This window comes from Sceloporus occidentalis, unplaced genomic scaffold (genome assembly GCF_023333645.1).
Source record: "Sceloporus occidentalis isolate IW3139 unplaced genomic scaffold, rSceOcc1.0.p SCAF_1, whole genome shotgun sequence".
NCBI classification, from domain to species: domain Eukaryota; kingdom Metazoa; phylum Chordata; class Lepidosauria; order Squamata; family Phrynosomatidae; genus Sceloporus; species Sceloporus occidentalis.
The window spans coordinates 21,102,541-21,121,741 of record NW_028316981.1 but is presented as its reverse complement, the minus strand read 5'-3'; the positions used below and the strand labels follow the sequence as shown (position 1 = coordinate 21,121,741).

Below are 19,201 nucleotides of genomic sequence, written 5' to 3'. Positions count from 1 at the left end.
ATTTATTTTTAATTCCAACCTTTCCACAGTCCTGAGAATCAAGACAGCTTATAAAAGTTAAAACAAATACATTCAAAAGTTCAAATCATACAGAAGTTAAAAATGTAATTAAACCCTGAACAGAACTGAAAGCAATTTAAAGCAAGACTATTAAAAACACACACACACACACACACACATATATATACACACAATACAAAATGTGATGACCTTCTTCCTGAGCAATGAGTCCTCAAAAACCTGCTGCAATTTTTTCACTTGTCTAAGGATAACAAGGAGGGCACCACTCTAACTTCTCTTGGAAGAGAGTTTGAGATGCTGGGAATGACCACTGATATGTTCCTCTCCCATGTTTCCACCAAATGTACTATGATGGTGGGGGTCTCCCCAGAAGATCTCAAAACAGGGCAGGCTCATAGCAGAGAATGCAGTCCTTCAGATAACCTGGATCTGTAGGACTTCATAGGTCATAATTTGCACATTGAAAAAGGCTGTTCTCTTCCTAGCAAAATAAATGGTAAATTACGTCCAGGAGTAGTAATTTATTTTAACAGACTGCAGAAAAATTGAATATTTTTTAAAAACACAACTTTTCAAAATGAGATATGGAATTCTACCAACTTAGGTCCAAAACGCACTGCAGAAATAATACAGTTTGAGACTGCTTTAACTGCCCTGGCTCAATGCTAGAGCTTTGGTGCCACAATAAACTAGTTCCCAGAATTCCCTAGCACTGAGCCAGGGCAGTTTAAGCAGTCTCAAACGGGATTATTTCTGTAGTGCATTTTGGACCTTACTTTTGTTTTCTTTTGAATCTTTGGCTTTTCTGCCAGAGTGACCCAGGTGCAGAAAACTGTCAGTATTGCCCATCCCTACTGGTGGAAGCTGTAGTTTCTTTAACAACAACTGGGCAGCATCTACAACGCACAATTAATGCAGTTTGACACCGCTTTAGCTGCTGTGGCTCAATGCTATGGAATTCTGGGATTTGTAGTTTTGTGAAAGATTTAGCCTTCTCTGTGACGAGATCACTGCTGTGACAACAAACTACAAGTGCTAGGATTCCATAGGATGGAGCCACGAGAGTTAAAGCAGTGTCAAACTGCATTAATTCTGCAGTGTGGCAGCAGCCATGGTCACTCCTTTCTTTAACCAGCTGAAGCTGCAGTACCATGGGCTTTTTCTTTTCCATAAATTCCTGAGTTATTTTTAAAGGTTGTATGCCGCTTTTATTGTGGAAACAAAAAGCGGGATATAAATTAAAGTTTTATTATTTATTTTTATAGAGCCCAACTGCTTTGGCTTTTGCTGCAGGCAACCTTCTCCTCTTGTCTTTTGCCTCAGGAGCAGAGTGTGATAGAGGCCTTGGGGGACCAGAGCCAAAAGAATGGGTAAAGCTTTTCTGTGAAAGAGGCTCTGAAAGTGAAGAGAGGTTCTAGGTCCTCTGAGTCCGAGAACGTCAACCGACCACCTTCATAGTCCAAGCTCACAAGAACCCTGCGGGTCGGGATCTCCGTCTCTTCCTCAGAGGCTGGCAATGCAGGAAAGAGCTGGTAGGGGCCCAGCTCCACAGCCCAAATTCCACATTCTGGCTGAAGCACCACAGGCTTCTTCCTATCCACAGACTCCTGAGCCACACCCAGGGCCCAACCACATCTGCCTCTCACATCCACCAACCAGTGGTGACGGCCCCCTGTGAAACCCTCAGAGCCCAGAACACAAAAAGAAGGGTAGAATCTTTTAGACATGTTGCAATGAGCTGGGCAAACATCCTTGCGACTTGCAGTCTTCCGGTTAGCTGAAATAGCCAGGTTGGGATGAGCTGAATCAGGATCTAGGGTCAAGATTTCTGTGACAGATACAGAGCAACAAGGTTAATACATTCCATTCCTATTATTTTTATTCATCTATTTACTTTTAGTTACATTTACATCCCACCACTCCTCCAATGAGTTCAAGGTGGCACATGCATCTGTCTTTTTCTACATTTTATGCTCACAACAAGCCTGTGAGGCAGGGGGTGTAGGGAGTGCACACCGAACCAGGTGACATCAAAAGGGAGGGTGACACTACTGCTCCCCAAACATCTGCCTTTTGGCAGAAATGGACTCTGGAATTTGCCTGCATCCTTTTAAAATGCTGGAGCTCAGCTGAAGTGATGGGGTGAGTGGGGCGAGGTTCAGCAGGTGGAGAAAAGTCAGGTCCAAGGTGTTTTTTTAAAAAAATTAAAACCTGTATTTTTAAAAAATATATATTATTTTAAAATTTTGTTTAACAACATCATATCTTACCAAAATTTTCATTTTAACTACATGAAACTATGTACATGTAAATACATTTAGGCTGTGCACATGAAATTGTAATTTAAAGGTATCATTTTAATTTTGCTAGTTGTTCATGTCACAACTATTACATTCAGTGATATACAGGAATTACAATTTATAAAATTAGTACAGAAAGCATTACTAAGGATTCTGAATAATAATAATAATAATAATAATAATAAGGATTTCTTATGGTGTGGTATGGGAGGACTTCATTGTGGGGTGACACCATGAGGTACTGTACTGCCAACACTAGTGATGCCCCTGCTGTGAAGGAGGTCAACACGAGAATAAGTCATTGGCCCAAGGCCAGACAGCTAATTTCATTGCTTCATGAGGACTTGAACCTGGATCTCCCAAGTCCAGGCCTATAGTTATTACGCTACACCACACTGGCTCTCGGGTAGAAATGATATGACTAACCTTGCATCTCAGTCATGTGCTCCTGGAGGGCTCTCTTCTTATGGGAAAAATGAGAAATCCTCTCTTCCAGTTTTATGGTGGACACTGGTGTCCACTTTGGAAAGCTCCAACTTTGACACCTTCAGTGAGAAAGAGGCAGGACAGCCATCAGATGGCAGTAGGTATTCTCATGTCCCAGAAATTCTGACTGGATTGAGATAACAGGGAGCCATACATAAAAGCTGCTTTAAAATCTAACATATAATTCATTTATTTGTTCATTCATTCTGTTTATGTCTTCCTGCCTTTCCTCCAGTGAAGTCAAGGAGGAATATATGGCTTTCTTCCTCCCCGCTTTACTCTTAAAACGACCCTGATGAGGTAGATCATGCAGAGTGAGATTAATCCATGGTCACCTACACTCAGTGAAACTCTATCCATATTCTCTGGATACAGAAAGCAAAAAATCCTACAAGAACCTTGCACCATTCCTGGCAGTAAAAACAACAACACAATAAACAAAATATTTGGTGACTTGTCACCAAAAAGTTGCTGCCTGAGGTGCTCTCTGCCTAATGGTAGGGTCAGTTCTGGTGGGAAGCCTATCAATTTGCCCTAGCCCACCCATATTTTGTATGCCAGGTCTTTCAAATATGCCAGGATACGCAACCTGAGCCCTAGTTAAGGATTATAAGAGCTATAGTCTAAATGCTAAATACTGAAGCCAGAATCATCCACGACAGAGTATTTTCCAATTTCTATGTATCTGTGAAAGCAGGACAGTAAAGAAAACTGACAGGAAGAAAACTAACCAATTTGAAATATGAGCCAAAAACTTTTTTATTCAAGCAGGCTTTTAATGTCAGGGAAGCTTTTGTATGGGATGTGTGTTTTTGTTATGTTTTTAACTTTTGTATGCTTATACATTTTATACACTTTTTTAGCTAGTTGATTTTAATCATATTTTAATTTTTTATTGTAAAGTTTTAGATGGTTTTATTTGTGAGCTGCCTTGGGTCCCTTTCTGGGAGAAAGGCAGCATAGAAATGAAATAAATAAAAATAACATGAATAAATGTGATGCTAGATGGGGGCTTCTACAGATACAACGGACTCCCAAGAAGACAAATAAATGAATCTAAGAGCAAACAAAGTTTGAACTCTCACTAGAAACCAAAATGACTAAGCTGAGGCTATCGTACTTTGTATACATTGAAGTAATTAAATATGCAAATTCCCATTTTTAACTTTTTTCTTTCCTTTTCCTCTATATTCTTAATAAAATATATGTATACATTTATACACACACAGAGAGAGATATGCTTATATATAAATCTAGAAGAGAATATAGGAAAATAAGACTAAATGGATTATCATGCATACATACGGTAACTATAAATCATTTCTGTTAACAAACATGTACTGTAATGTTTTATGTTGTATGTATATGCTTTGTATGTTTCTTTTAACTTGTATACAATTTAATAAAGATTAATTTTTAAAAAAGAATATTCCCATTCCTCCTGTGAAGCATGGAGCCTTGGCTTTATTTTTTGTTCTTCATTGTTGTTTATTCCACAGATCCAGGCTACTGCCAAGTCTTGTCGATTCTTCTTGTATAATATAGCTAAAATCAGACCTTTGCTTTCAATTTCTACAGCTAAGACTTTGGTTCATGCCCTGGTTATTTCTCCCCCTGACTACTGCAACCCCTTGATGGGGCTTTCTTTGTCCCACCTTGGTCCTTTGGTTTCTATTCAGCACTCTGCTGCTAGGGTTATCTTTTTTGGTTCACCGTTTTGACCATATCACCCCTCTCTTGACTTCTCTTCACTGGCTCCTGTTCCTTTCGGGATTCGATATAAGCTTCTTCTTTTAACCTTCAAAGCCCTGCACAGTTTGCAACCCCCCCCCCCCCCCCCATTTGCCAGCCCTTATCTCTTCCTACCATTCTGTTCAAGTTCTGTGATCCAGGGGCTCAGGGCTCCTGTCTCAGCCAAAAGTCTCTTCTTCCTTGGTTCAGATTTGCTCTTCTCCCTTGCTGCTCCTCATTCAAGCAATCGCCTCCCCAAACACTTATGGATCATTACATCCATGGTCAATTTTAAGTCCGAACTAAATACTTTTTTGTTTAAGGAAGCATTTCGTGGGTGCAACGTGATATTCTTGAGTACCTCAGACAAAGGTTTATTGTTTATCTGTTTGATTATCTCTAGTAAATTTAATGGGATAAATTGTTTATTTACTTTTGCTGTATTTTGTGATTTTAGATTGCATACCTTTGGCAGGTTTTATGTTGTTTTGATTTGGGAAAGCGCTGTGCAAAATGTATAATGCTATATAAATAAACACTACTACTACTACTACTGCTAATAATAATAATAATAATAAGAGACAATGTGACTCAATGTAAAAGTTGATAATGCTAGCTAAGGTGGAATGCAGTAGAAAAAGAGGAAGACCATATCAGGGAAACTATGGGCCTAAGCTTGCAAGACCTGAGCATGGCTGCTACTGCTAGTGGCTCATGGTGGTCTGTCATTTAGAAGATTGCCATAAGTTGAAGTGACATGATGACACATAATAACAAAAAAGCCCAAAACATCCAGAGAGCATTGGGTTGCCTACCTCTCCTCTAGTAATAGACAGTGTAACAGAAAGAATCAAAATTCAAATAAAAAGGTGAAAATCAAACAGTTGCCTACCTGTTCAGGAGGCTTCCAACATCCTAAAAAAGAGATGGGAGGGAAGCAGAAATGTGAGAAACTGGAATTCTAAAGGGTCAGTAAAGACGCTTGGACATTAGGATGATATTATGAACTGCAACTCTCACAATAGGGCAACACTATGAAGTTGCTACTACCTCTACCATCAGAAGGCAGCACCTGTTTCTTAAAGAAATCCAAAGTGGGGGAAATTAGGCAGTGCAACAGAAACACAAGCAGCTTTGCAAAAGATTATCAGATGGGGAAAATCGGAGAAGAGAAAGGCATACCGTATATACTCGACCTCATGTATAAATCGAGGGCAGGTTTTGGGGGCAAAATTATGGATTTTGATATGACCCTTGAATAATGATGAAGCAAAGGAAAACAATACCAATGAACCTACAATATTACGGCAGGCACAACTGTTTTGGCTCACACTAAAGGCTGGATAGAAGAAAGAGTAGAAGAAAGTCAGTGTTTTCAGGACAGATTCCACTCTTGCTTTTCAACAGGGGATGGTTCCCTTTTTAATAAGAGTTAAAATATAGTATTTACCTTGGCCCATTGGGGTCAATTTTTTGACTAAAATGTCTAGAATTATACATGAGTATATACAGTACTCCCAGGATAATTGCGCAATCGCGCTGAATATTTTCAGATGTCACACATATCCAGGACTTATCCCAGGAAGAACCAGGAATGCTCCAGGAAAAAAAACATTTCTGGGACATCCCTGTGAATGGTTTGTTGCTCGAGCATTCCTGGATCTTCACAGGAGAAGTCCTGGATAAGAACAATGTGTCTGAAACATTTCAGAGCGATCGTGTGACTTTGCCAGGTGTATGCCTTTTATTCCCAGCTTTTTTTCCACATCTGATAATCAAGGCAGTTAGGGTACTCTGACAAAAAACTAACATTATTGTTGTCATGTTATCTATCACTGTATTTGTTGTGTGCCTTCAAGTTATTTTCGACTTAGGCAACCCTAAGGCGAACCTATGATTGGGTTTTCTTGGCATATTCTTCAGAGGGTTAGCCATCCACTGAGGCTGAGAAAGTGTGACTTGTCCAAGGTCACCCCAGTGAGTTTACATGACTTCCAGACTCATAGTCCGACACTCAAACCTTGATACCATGCTGGCTCCTATGCTATTGGAAATACTGTGGATTTCTCTGTGGACAAACAAAGAATTATTGCACTATACTCTTATACTGCTGCTGTTCCACTTTTGCTGCTCTGGCTGCCTCCTGGTTCCCATCTTAATTTCCATCAACACACACACACACACACACACACACACACACACACACATCTAATTGGGACAGAAACTAAAACTCCTGAAATCAGAGCTCAGAAGAAGAATTGGGTTTGGACAGTAATCAAACATGTAACAAATCAAATTTTAAAAGCCGTCCATGCTGTAAAAAAGAGTTCTAACTGGAAAAAAGTCTTATTTGTTTAAATGTATTATTATTATTATTATTAACTTTTATTTATAAAGCGCTATAAATTTACACAGCACTGTACAAAATGTATAAAAGAATATATATTATTTGATTTCCTTAGAGAAAGAAGACTTAAATGTATTGGACAAAGCAATAAAGAATCACGGAAAGATAAATAAGAAATTGTGATTAAATAAGTAGAAGAAGAAAAATGGATTATGAAGAAGTAAAAAAAATTAATATTTTCCATATCTCCGAGGATGATTGTTAATTTAAATGGAATGTATAGCCTCTGTGTGTCTGTTTGTGAGACGAGGAAAAGGGAGCCAAAAAATGGTATATTATGAATTATGGATCATATAACTTGTATATGCGATATGTAAATACTAAATTTTTAAAAAGAAAATAAAAGAAAGCGCTCAGAAATTTTGAACGTTGGCTAGTGATTCTAGAATTAGTAGTCTAAAAGAAAATTTGTTAATTTCTGCATATAGTTAAACAACATACACACTTCCCTCTCTCTCTTTCTTTTCCTGGCCCTCTAATTTTACCTTAAGAAACTCAATATGTGGCTGTTGACACTTTTGTTCCAGCTCAAGGATCAAACTGCGTAGAAGTGGCGCTCCCTGCTGGATCTTGTTCTCATTTGCCTGCTGCATTTGCTTCAAGTCCCTGGTGACTTTTGACAGCCCCTGAATGATATAGCTCTCCCTGTCCTGAAGGGTTTTCCGTAAATCCTGGAATACACAGGCAGTTTGTTGCTGTACCACTTCTGCACGACCCTACAGAGGAGGGAAAGTCAAACAGGGTTCTCAAACCTCATTGCAAAGGGTAAGGACAAGTGGCATTAAAAAAACATTGTCACAAAACTAACAAATGAAACTTTGACTATATGTTTCTTTTTTTCTTCTATGTAAATGTCCCTGGATCTTGGAGTGTTACTTTTAAAATGTAGTTAATGAGCATCCATGGATTTTGGTGTCCATGGGGGTTCTGGAAACAAACTTTAATGTGACAGCAGGGGTGGGCAAAGTGTTGCCCATGGGCCACATTCAGTCCACAGGAATGTTTCTGTGGCCCATGAGGGTATTGTTTTTTGGGGAGGCCTGCCATGTGCCCTCTAAGAAGTGTGAAGTGCAATTAATTTGTTAATTTTGGGGCCCATTTTGGCCATCTGAAGCCCCAAAGAGATGTTTTATTTAACAACAAACAACAACAACAATGATGATGAAACAAACAAGTAGTAAGTTCCCAGTCACTTCCGGCTGAAAAAATAAAAATGAAAATAAGAGCCTCTCCTAAAATGGCACAGAGCTCCCCAATATGAGGCAAAATGTCCTCAAAGTGTTTGGCGACAACTTTTTAAAAATAGTGTGTGTGTGGTATGTGTGGCAGAAATTCTGGCCCTCCAAGGTCTCTGGAGGAATGGTAACTCAGTCCCCTAACCTCTGACACTTGTTCACCCTTGTATTAAAGGGTATTTACCCTAAAGTACAGCATGGACAGTCCTCCAGATGATGTTGGACTATAAGTCACATTAGCCCAGGCTAGCATAGCTGATGGTGGGGAATGTGAGGTTTTTCAAATTCAACATCATCAGGAGGGTTGCATAATTCCATTCTCTGTGTTAAAGACTCTCTAAAGGATCTCTGTTTTAAGGACTGTCCTTCAACCCTGAGCCAACCCAGGTTTGTCCATGAGAGGCAGAGAAACTTACCACCAGCATTTTTAGTCTCTTCCCTTGGTTTATGGCAAGTATCTCCCTGCTGTCTCTCTCACTTTTCAATGTGGCCAAGTGGTGCTGAAACTGCACCTGTTGAAAGCAATGCACAGAGGGCATTAACACCTTACAAAATGAATTTTTCTGGGTCTCATACCTTTCTTCTGTGTGGCAGACACTGTGTGGCAATGGACTGTACAGGCAAAGAGTATGCAATTCATAGGGTACAGGTTAGAATCACAAAGCCCTCCAGGTGTTGGACTATGACTCCTAGCAGCCCTAGCCAGCATAGCCAATGGTGAGGAATGCTGGGAACTGCAGTCCAAAAAAAATCTGGAGGGCCATGCTTCCCACCCCTGTTATAGACCAAGATTAAGGAACCTTTTACAGTGTGAGAACCAAATTCAGTATCACAGCCAGATTGCTTTTCAGCGATGACAGTTTCCTAGCTTTCATATGGTTTTTCCTTCCCATTCTAAAATCTTTTATTTATTTAAACTTTAAAATGCTTCATTACTGGCAGTAAGAACTTGAAGCTAAAGCATAAACTGACCCTTTTTGTTTCCACTCTTTGGCCCTGTCCACCATGTGCTGAGGATACAGTGGACAGCCAAAAAGACAAAAAATGGGCCCTAGAACAGATCAAGCCTGAAATCTCCCTGGAAGCCAAGATGATGAAGTTGAGGTTGTCACACTTTGGTCACATCATGATTACAAATGACTCACTGGAAAAGACAATAATGCTAGGAAAGGTGGAGGGATGCAGAAAGAGAGGAAGACCTCATGCTAGATGGATGCTTTCTATTAATGAGATCACAGGCATGAATTTATAGAAACTAAGCAGAACAGTGGAGGACAGAGGGTCTTGGAGATGTCTCATCCACAGAGTTGCCATGGGTCAGGATCGACTCGAGGACAGTTAACAACAACAAAAACCACTAAAATATGTGCCCCTGAGAATTTATTCAAAACTGATTTGACCCTTGCAGGGCCCTCACTTAATCTTGGTGACAGTACCATTGGTGGTTGCCTATGGAAGTAGGAATAGATTTTTGTAGGGCCAATTTTGGGCAAACTGAGGTGGCTGCTTCAGGCAGCAGAGCTTTTTAGATTTCAACAGCAAACTTACTGGGATGGGGAACTAGTAGGATTTTCTGCCACAGATACCAAAATAATTTTCCTGGTCTTGGATATTACTTACCTTACAGTGGGTTATGGTGAGGACTGTGATGTTCTGAGTGTTCTTATACAATTTTCTTATACAAAGCTACTAAAAATTAAACTTGAATTATAATCCCAAAAGTATTTATTAAATATGATAGCTACAAAAATGGAAGAAAGGAATGAAAAACTATGCTATGTATGTTCACAACTATGCTATAAATGTTCACAAATGCAAAAAAATTAGGAGGTGAAACACATTCCCACAACAGACAATTGGTTAACTAGACTATATGATATGATGCACATGGACAAATTAACTACTTTTATTAGAGAAAATACTTGGACAAAATTCAAAGATCAGTGAAAATGATCAAGGAATTAATATTATTTTTTAAAGGAAATTGGGGTGAAACAGCAGTTATAAGTGTTTAAGAATAAAATGAAAACAAAAACCAAATAAGTAAATTTATAAATAAATAATTTGATGAATAAATATGTATTAAATACGATACATAAACTGATGGAGTATATTTACTACAAGCATCTAATGTGGAAATAAGTTGTAAATTAGTAGAGTCTGATGTAGATTATGAGAAAGATAAATTGAGAAAGTTATAAGTAAGGAGCAAAAAAGTATAACATCTTAAATCAATAAAAGGGGTTTATAAGATCAACGGAAGAGAAATCAAGTTAAAATTTAAAATTGATATGTAACATCCTAATCTATTTTATTTTTTATGGTTTGTTACTTGGCTGAGGAAACCCACTGGGTGACCTTAGGAAAGTTACACTCTCTCAGCCTCAGAGGAGGGCAAAGGCAAACTCTCTCTGAAGAAACATGCTCATGATTTGTGGTTGTTGTGTGGCTTCAAGTCATTTCCAACTTACGGTGACCCTAAGGTGAACCCATCACAGGGTTTTCTTGGCAAGCTTTGTTCAGAGGTTTTCCCCTGAGGCTGAGAGAGTATGACTAGCCCAGGGTCACTGAGTGATCATAAGTTGGAAAAGACATGAAGGCTCACACCACCTCCCACTAATTTTTATTTTATTAATGTATGGAAATGATATTGCAACTATGTTTGATGGTGGAAAAATAAAAGTGATTAAAAACATTAAAGAGAAATGTTATTACGTAAATTCTGCGTGAATTAAGGCAAGCTGTCATTTTCTATGATGTATTAGTTTAAGATAAATGGTTTGTGGGTGGGATTGCACAGTTTGGAGGAGACTGGTGACTGGCGGAGAATTTAAAAGACAGCATTTGAAAACTGGTGAGTGACAGGTTTTGGAGGTGGAGGGTGGAAGGGTATGGAGAATGATAGAGCCTTAGGGTTGCCATAAAATGGAAATTACTTGAAGGCACAGAACAAGTATCTACACTCAGCCTTACTAGCTCTCTTGAAGAGTGTGATTTATATTCTAGTGATACATGTGAGCCATGGGATTTAAAGCAGTGTCAAACTGTATTATTTCAGCAATGTAGATTAGATGTAAAAGGAAAAGGGTAATCCAGGCTGGAACAAGAGGTGAAAATAAAAAGTATAAATATAACACTCACAGCTGCATTCTTTCATGCTGCCTTCTCCTCTGCTGGACAGGAATGGGCTTGTTGGAGTGAGATGGAGGGAAGGATAAACACTATCTGCTGCTGTGGTTCGGACAATGAAATGTCTGTGTCTTGGCCTGGGCTGTCAAGCTGGAAGAAGCTCCCCACTTACCAGGGTGGCCATAAAGTCCTAGAGTGGGAAGAGACCCCAAGGGCCATCCAGTCCAACTCCCCTGCCATGCAGGAACTCACAATCAAAGCACCACGACAGATGGCCATCCAGCCTCTGTTTAAAGACATCCAAGGAAGGAGATTGTGCCACACTCCAAGGGAGCGATTCTACTATTGAACAGCTCTTATTCCTTCTAATGTTGAAGTGGAATCCCTTTTCCTCTAGTTTAAATCCGTTGCTCCATGTCCTATTCTCTAGAGCTGCAGAAAACAAGCTTGTTTCATCCTCAGTATAACACCCCTTCAAATACATAAGCAGGGCTGTCATATCACCTCTTAACTGCCTCTTCTCCAGGCATCCTCCTTTTCCAGGACATGTCTTACACTTCAACCTTCTGTCCAGGAGGAATTCCAAAATGTCCTCCATTTTGAGCATGACCAGGAAGCATGAATTTATAATTATATCAGTGTTTTTAGCTTTTGTTTTGTAATGTCTTACATTTTTCTTGCATGAGATGTAATGTACATTTTTCTTACATTTTGGGGTACCTTGTCCTCTTTTGCGGTTATGACACGTGGTCACTCTGATTCTTACCTTAATCCCTCCCCACACACACATTCACTCATACACAAACAAGGAGGATTTTCTTTTATTTGTTGATTATTATTATTATTATTATTAGGAGCCTTGGTGGTGAAGTGGTTAAATGCCTGTACTGCAGCCACTCACTCACAAACTACAAGGCTGTGAGTTCAATACCAACCAAGGGCTCAAGCTTGACTTGCATCCTTCTGAGGTCGCTAAAATGAGAGCTCACACATTGTAAACCACTTAGGGAGTGCTTCAGTGCATTGATAAAATGGTATAGAAATGTACTTGCTATTGCTGTTATTATTATTTTCTTATATCCCACCTTTCTCCCAATATAGGGACTCATTTATACTTCAGCTACAAAGGCTATTCACTAGATACCAGAAACTGGGACTGCCCTGAGAGAAACCCAAGCCTACTACAAGTACAAACAGCATTTGCATGCTGCAGGTTCACACATTTACCTTGTACTCCTCCACTGCCTCCTCCACAGGTATCACCATGTGGAGCCTGTGCTCCTTGGACCTGTCACAAACCACACAGATCAAGACCTCGTCGTTCTTGCAAAATAATTTCAGTGCCTCCAGGTGCTGCTTGCACATATCTTCTCTGGCAGCAAACTCTGGCTTGTTTGCTATCTTCAGAGTAGGGGTCTTTGGCAGGGCCGAGTCTCTGGCTGCTGCCAGCTCTTTGGCCTTCTCGGCCACCTTCCCCAGCTGGGTATTAGGCCTGAGATTCCCTTTGTGGCACCTTTTCCTGCATTGTGGGCAGGGTAAATGGTCATCCAGGCTGTCCCAGTAAGTGCAGATGCAGGCCCTGCAGAAATTGTGCTCACAGTTCAGGATCACCGGCTCAGTAAAATAATCCAGGCATATGGGGCAAAAGAGTTCTTCTTGCAAGGCCCTGGCAGGATTCAGAGCTTCCATGACTGTCCAGGAAAAGGAATGAAAAGAGAAAGTAATGTTGTGCCGCCCACAAGGAAACCTTTTTTTAAAAAAAATGTAGGCGTGGAAAATGCAAAAAGAGCCGTGCAGTAAAAGGAGAAGTGTTTCGCAGCCTGCAGGAGGAGATAGGCCAAGTTTAGTGGTTCAGATTTAAATGTTGCCACATGTTACTTTTTAAGATTACAACTCCCAGACCCCCCATCCAGACAACATAGCCATCTTCAGAACTGAATTCTGGAAGCTGTAGTCCCAAAACGCAACCTTTCCAAGCTTTGTCAAAGTTGTTAATTGTTGTTGTTGTTGTTATTTATATGCTGCCTCTCCACCGGGATCGAGGCGTCTTACAAAGTGAACAAAAATAAAAATTCCTACAATACAAATACGGTCATCCCTCCATATTTGCGGCTTTGATATTTGCGGATTTGATTATTTGATTATTCATGGATTTGATTAATATGTTCTCTCTACGAATATCTAGGTCCTCCAGCACAACTCTGTGGTTAACTTGAACTAAAAGTAACTGAAAAGACTAGAGATCCCAAGAGAGGATACTCTACTAGGCCTTTGTAGCTCCTCCAGTGCAGTTCTATGGTCAGTGTGTCTGTCAGACAATGACCGCAGACTTGTGCTGGAAGACCTAGAGATTCCTAGAGAGGCATCCTCTCAGGTAAAAACATGGTGGTTTTGTTATTTGCAGTTTTTCCATATTCACGGGGGTCTTGTGCCCCTAACCCTAGTGAATATGGAGGGGCAAGTGTAATCCCAAATTACCGCTCCCTCCCTTAAACCTATAAAATCACCACGTAATAATAATAATAAATAAATGTTAAAAATATTACAATAATTACTAAAATAATCAGAGACGGGAATAGTCTTCAGTGTAAAGGTCCATTTCAGAGGAGGGCGGCCAAGCTAGCTATTCAGGAAAGGCCTGTTGGAAGAGATCCGTCTTGACAGCTTTTTAAAAAGTGTCAGGACTGGTGAATATGATGGATCTCCTCCTACAGGCCTTTCCATAATCTTTCCATAATCAAATCCCCGCTCAGCCATGAAATCCACTGGGTGACCTTGAGCAAGACACATACTCTCAGCCTCAGAGGATGGCAATGGCAAGCCCCTTCTGAAGAAACTTGCCAAGAAACCCCCCATGAAAGGTTGTCCTTCAGGTTGGTATAAATCGGAAACGACTCGAAGGCACACACCATCAAGACCTTGGAGGGCTGTACCTGCTACCTCAAACAACAAACAGAACAAAACAAAAGCTAAGAAATGTTTTTGCCCCCAAACACCTCAAGAGGGTAAAGGGGCATTTTCTTCATTATTTGAGTTTCAAAGAAGTCTTCGCCTTGGCCTGAATTGTTCCAGGGGACCTGTAAAATGTGCTGGAAATGCATCCCACATCCCCTAAGGGACATTTTGAGGCATTTCAGGACAAATTTTTAAACACTTTTTAAAAAACAATTTAATTTTTGACACATGGAGGGCCCTGGTGGGTCTCCAAATGTGTGTGTGTGTGTGCTATGCTTTAAAAAACAACAACACCAGCTCTGCAAGGCCACATGTGGCCCTTGGGCTCCGCTTTGCCCACTCCTGCTCTAGCTAAGAGGCTCTAGGTCTTGTCCCAAATACCTCCTGCCTAGTTAATGATAATGATTGCCCAGTAGCTTTAAAAGTAACTGTACCAAGAGGTTGTAGCAGGATTACCTCCTAAATGGATGAAGGTTACAGGTGTCACCCATTAATTTGAAGGAAAGCTAATGGGAAAATTTAAGAGAGACCAAAGCTCAGTCTGTTACCACAGTGACCTGCCAGGTGCCCACAGGAGCTGGCCAGTAGGACATGAACTCCCCTTTCATCTTAAGCACCTGCAGAGGCATGTTTCTGCTGATAATGGAATGATATGCCTCTGTCCCAACTGTTGTCACTGATATTCCATCCCCTATGAATTTATCCTATATCCTTTTAAAACCACTTAAATTGGAGGCCAAAACTACACCACGTGGCAGTGACTTCCACAGTTTAACTATATTATGGGGTTGTTCCCACGTAAGATTAGAAACGTTTTAAAATACAACGTTTTTAATAAAATCGATTCAAAATAACACTGTTCTTATCCCGCTATCCGAATCGCTTTGTTCATCGTTCCCATCTGGTTATTTAAATCGAAGTTTTTACCTGCAAGCGTTCCTACTTGGCATGAAATCGGTGTTTAAATAAAGCGATTCTTCTCCTCCATACCTTATTTGGAGCTGTCAATCAATAGTACGTCAGAATGACGTAACGTTAATCCGGAATATTTGGAAGCGATTTATCTTTTGGCATCGTTTCCATTTCATTGACAGCCAGGGAGAATCCCTTCAGAGAGCACAGAGATCAATGGGAGAGGCTTCTGGCAAAAAGCGAAGCTCTTTCCAGAGGAACTATGGGATAGGTTTTGGAGAGCAGCATCCTGTCTCCCAAGACAGCCAGGGAGAATCCCTTCAGAGAGCACAGAGATCAATGGGAGAGGCTTCTGGCAAAAAGCGAAGCTCTTTCCAGAGGAACTATGGGATAGGTTTTGCATGACAGCATCCCCTCTTCATGTCTCCCAAAAGACAGCCAGGGAGAATCCCTTCAGAGAGCACAGAGATCAATGAAGGAGGCTGCTGGAAAAGCAGGGAGGGAGCACTCTTCCCAAAGATTCTCTTTCCAGGGTTGGAGGAGAAGGCAGATTCCATTTGAGAAATGGAGGGAGAAAGGCTCTATTCCCCCCCCCCCCAATTGATCAGAGCCCTTCCTTGCCTGGGCGAGATCAGATGCCTCCTCGCGAGGAGCTTTCCCTTCCCTGCCTGGGTGAGATCAGATGCCTCCTCGCGAGGAGCCTTCCCTTCCCTGCCTGGGCGAGATCAGTGCCCAAGCGGGCAGGGAATGCCTCTTTGAGAGGAGCCTTCCCTTCCTGCCTCTCCTCCGTTAGAAATGGGCTCTCTCCACACAGAGGGGAGGTTGCAATCCACCGGGGGAAGCCTTGTACTCCTTTGGCAGATGCAGGCGCTTGAGCAGCCGGGACTTCAGGCGCTTAAAGCGCTGAAGAGATTAAGCGCCTGTAAACCATTAAAATAAAAAATAAAAATAATCCTTATCTCTTATTGAAAGACCACAGCGGACAAAGGGGTAAGGGAAGCAAAAATGGCGACAGCCAGACGGATGGGGACAGAAAGGGCAACTCTCCCAAGGACAGCCCCATCGCACTCCGCTCCTCCCATTCATCTAACGCAATTTCAAAGGCTGTCGTTCCTATTTAAATGCTCCGGTTCCTAAATCGAATCAATGGAAAAACGTAGGTCAGACCCTAGTGTTTTTTTAGCACGCGTTAAATGAGGAAAACTCGAATCAAAATTTTATTCCGCTCTACAATTCGATTTGTAGTGGAGACGATTGCGGGTTGCTCTAGAACCGTTCTAGGTTTAAATCGGATCCTAATAGGAACGCCACTCCTTGGATTCGATTCAGAACGCGGGGTTTCACCTAGTGAGAACAACCTAAGACCCCTTTCATCTTAAGCACCTGCAGAGGCATGTTTCTGCTGATAATGGAATGATATGCCTCTGTCCCAACTGTTGTCACTGATATTCCATCCCCTATGAATTTATCCTATATCCTTTTAAAACCACTTAAATCGGAGGCCAAAACTACACCACGTGGCAGTGACTTCCACAGTTTAACTATGTGCTGTGTTCAGAGCAGGTTTGCCATTACCTTCCCCTGAGGCTGAGAGAATGTGATTTGCCCATTACAAACAGACAAAAACCAAACAAATGAAAAAAACATTTTTCAACTTCCTGAATTCATCTGATCTCATTTTTAAAAAACCTTTTAGCTCATTAATATAAACTTCTGATTTGCCATACATTTTATCAGTCTCAAAAAGTGATTCACTCAAAAAGCTCTGTAATTACATTCTCTATATTTTACACTTTCAATTTACAAAATTCCAAACCTGGAGTCCATGCTTTGTTGTTTTTTTCACATCCTTGTGGTTCAGCCAAGATGTTAGTTTAAATAACCAGTTTAAATAACCATTAACCTATTAAGGATATTCCCCCTCTTAGCCCCCCCCCCCCAATATTTAGCTAGTAATATTGTAGATGAAGTTACCATGCATAAAATTATCCTCCAGTAATTTTCCTCATCAGTTTCAAATCTAAATTGAACAATGAAATTCTAATTAATTATTTCATAATCATAAATGTTAAAATTAATCCCAACTGTGAGCACTAAAATTAAATTACTTCTTTGCTCCTGCTTCTTATTCATGATTCTGTCAAAATGTGGAACTTCCTTGCCGACTGCGATCTGCGGATCTGCCAGTGACTTCAGGGGAGGCCTAGATTTTGTCTGAATCCAGATTAACACAACTATCTTTGTTGCGTGTCCTGAGAGTGGGGGCAGCCCCAGTTGGTAACCCCTATATCAGAGCCTTCTTCTAAGACAACAAAGGTTTCAAATGTGTGAAGGGGTACTGTTACATTTTAAGGAGACAGAATCACAGAAGTGACAAGATGGCAAATGTCCAATGAGATGGATAGTTGGAGAGAAGCGTGAATCTTCTTCGAGATGGTTGGGAGGAGAGGTTTTAAAAAGCCGAAAATCACCACTTTGGGACGACACTGGGGCAGAGTTGGGATGTAGCGTCCTCACAATGCCCCCAGGGTGCTGTGATGTGTGCTGCACCACATGGCACGCGGCATCACTGAGCTGCATCCATACGACACAGTGTCAAAGGAGCGCTGCTGCTTTTTGTGGCTCCTTTTTGTACCCTGGAAAGGCTGGAAGGCAACCTCACACCACAGCTCTGATCCGGCTAGGAAAGGGGGGGCTGGAGGCCGCCTCTTCAGAGCTGTATGTACAGGTTCCCAGTTATCCCATTAACACCAAGGACTACAAATCCCATCTGATCTGTGAGTAAGATCAGGAGAATGTGATGTTCGGATCTGTCTGAAATGATATTATTATTATTTTTATTATGGTTTATTTATATAGCGCTGTAGATTTGCACAGTGCTGTACATACAAACAATAGATAAGAGTAAAGGGAGGAACTCAGAGAGGGTTGTGGGATTAAGAGGGTGAAGTTTTGAGTACAGTACAAGAAGGGGATGGGTGAGTGTTCTCTAGAGTCTTTGCTTCTGTCTTACTAGACGGGGGGAGAGGGCAGGAAATTTAGACTCTCTCAGCCTCAGGGGAAGGCAAATGGCAAACTTCCTCTGAACAAATCTCACCACGAAAACCCCATGATAGGCTGCTTGGGGCTGCCAAGTTGGAAATGGCTTGAAGGCACACAACAACAATAACACAGGACAGAGGAGCTAGCATGGAGTAGTGGTTTGAGCACAGCTAAAGTAAATTCATTGGGAAATGTCTGCTTTTGCATCAACCTAGAACAGTTTTTGTGACAAGCCCCCTTGGATCTTGTCTAGGGATGCCATATCCCGCCGGTAGGTGGGACAAACCTGCTTTTGGCGCTCCGGTTCCGGTTCGGTTTTGCGCCAAAGGCGGGACTGCCCCGCCTATGGCCACCCACCTCCTCCTCCTCCACCTCCTTCTCTTCTGGCCGCTCGGGGTTGCTCATGCAGCCGGCGGGCCCTCAGCCACCGCCTCCTCCTCCAGCTCCGCCTCCTGGGCCCAAGGCAAGCGTCTAGCGCGGTTGCGCGAGGCAGAGGAGGCGGTGGGTGGCTGCCTGCCTGCTGCCTTGGCGCGCGGGCAGGGGGGAGCGCGCCAAGCCAGGCAGGCACCTCTGCCTCCTCCTCTGCCTCCCGGGGCCAAGCCAAGTGCCTAGCGCGGTCGCACGGAGGTGGGTGGCTGCCTGCTGCCGCCTTGGCGCGCTCCCGCCCGCCCGTCCATGCGCCAAGGCAGCAGGCAGGCAGCCACCCACCTCCGCTTGGGCCCGGGAGGCAGAGGAGGAGGAAGGAGGGAGGAAGAAGGAGGGAGGGAGGGAGGAAGGAAGGAGGGAGGGAGGGAGGGAGGAAGGAAGGAGGGAGGAAGGAAGGAAGGAAGGAAGGAGGAAGGACAAGGAGGAAGAAGAGGAGGAGGAGGAAGAGGATAGTGATGATGATGATATGAGCCAGCTTCTGAGGCACGACCAATGTAAGTTGCTCTGATTTTTACAAACTCATGTGCAGTGAAGAAAAACCAAAGTCCCTTGACCAA

General features: G+C 41.9%; 1 protein-coding gene across 2 annotated transcripts; it reads right to left on the bottom strand.

The window, feature by feature from the left end:
- Positions 1 to 17,445, bottom strand: LOC149321097 (E3 ubiquitin-protein ligase TRIM39-like). Of its 2 annotated transcripts, XM_089515564.1 has the most exons (7): positions 17,285 to 17,306; positions 12,537 to 13,129; positions 8,597 to 8,692; positions 7,431 to 7,661; positions 5,431 to 5,453; positions 2,748 to 2,866; positions 1 to 1,849 (listed from the first exon to the last, which is right to left on the bottom strand). In XM_089515564.1, exons 2-7 carry the CDS (start codon positions 12,996 to 12,998, stop codon positions 1,341 to 1,343), a joined length of 1,440 nt encoding a protein of 479 aa, XP_089371690.1. In that variant the 5' UTR covers positions 12,999 to 13,129; positions 17,285 to 17,306; the 3' UTR covers positions 1 to 1,340. The 2 variants fall into 2 exon arrangements, with proteins under 2 accessions (XP_089371690.1, XP_089371701.1); XM_089515575.1 differs by lacking the exon at positions 8,597 to 8,692 and having other exon boundaries at positions 17,285 to 17,445.
- Between the last annotated feature and the right edge of the window lie 1,756 nt (positions 17,446 to 19,201).

Excerpts from the sequence above, each read along its gene's own strand:
- LOC149321097 (XM_089515575.1), bottom strand. The coding sequence starts at position 17,309 with ATGAATAAGAAGCAGGAGCAAAGAA. Across the intron at positions 5,454-7,430 it reads CACATATTGAGTTTCTTAAG|GATGTTGGAAGCCTCCTGAA; the intron begins GTAAAATTAGAG and ends TCTCTTTTTTAG. Across the intron at positions 1,850-2,747 it reads GCACATGACTGAGATGCAAG|AAATCTTGACCCTAGATCCT; the intron begins GTTAGTCATATC and ends TATCTGTCACAG.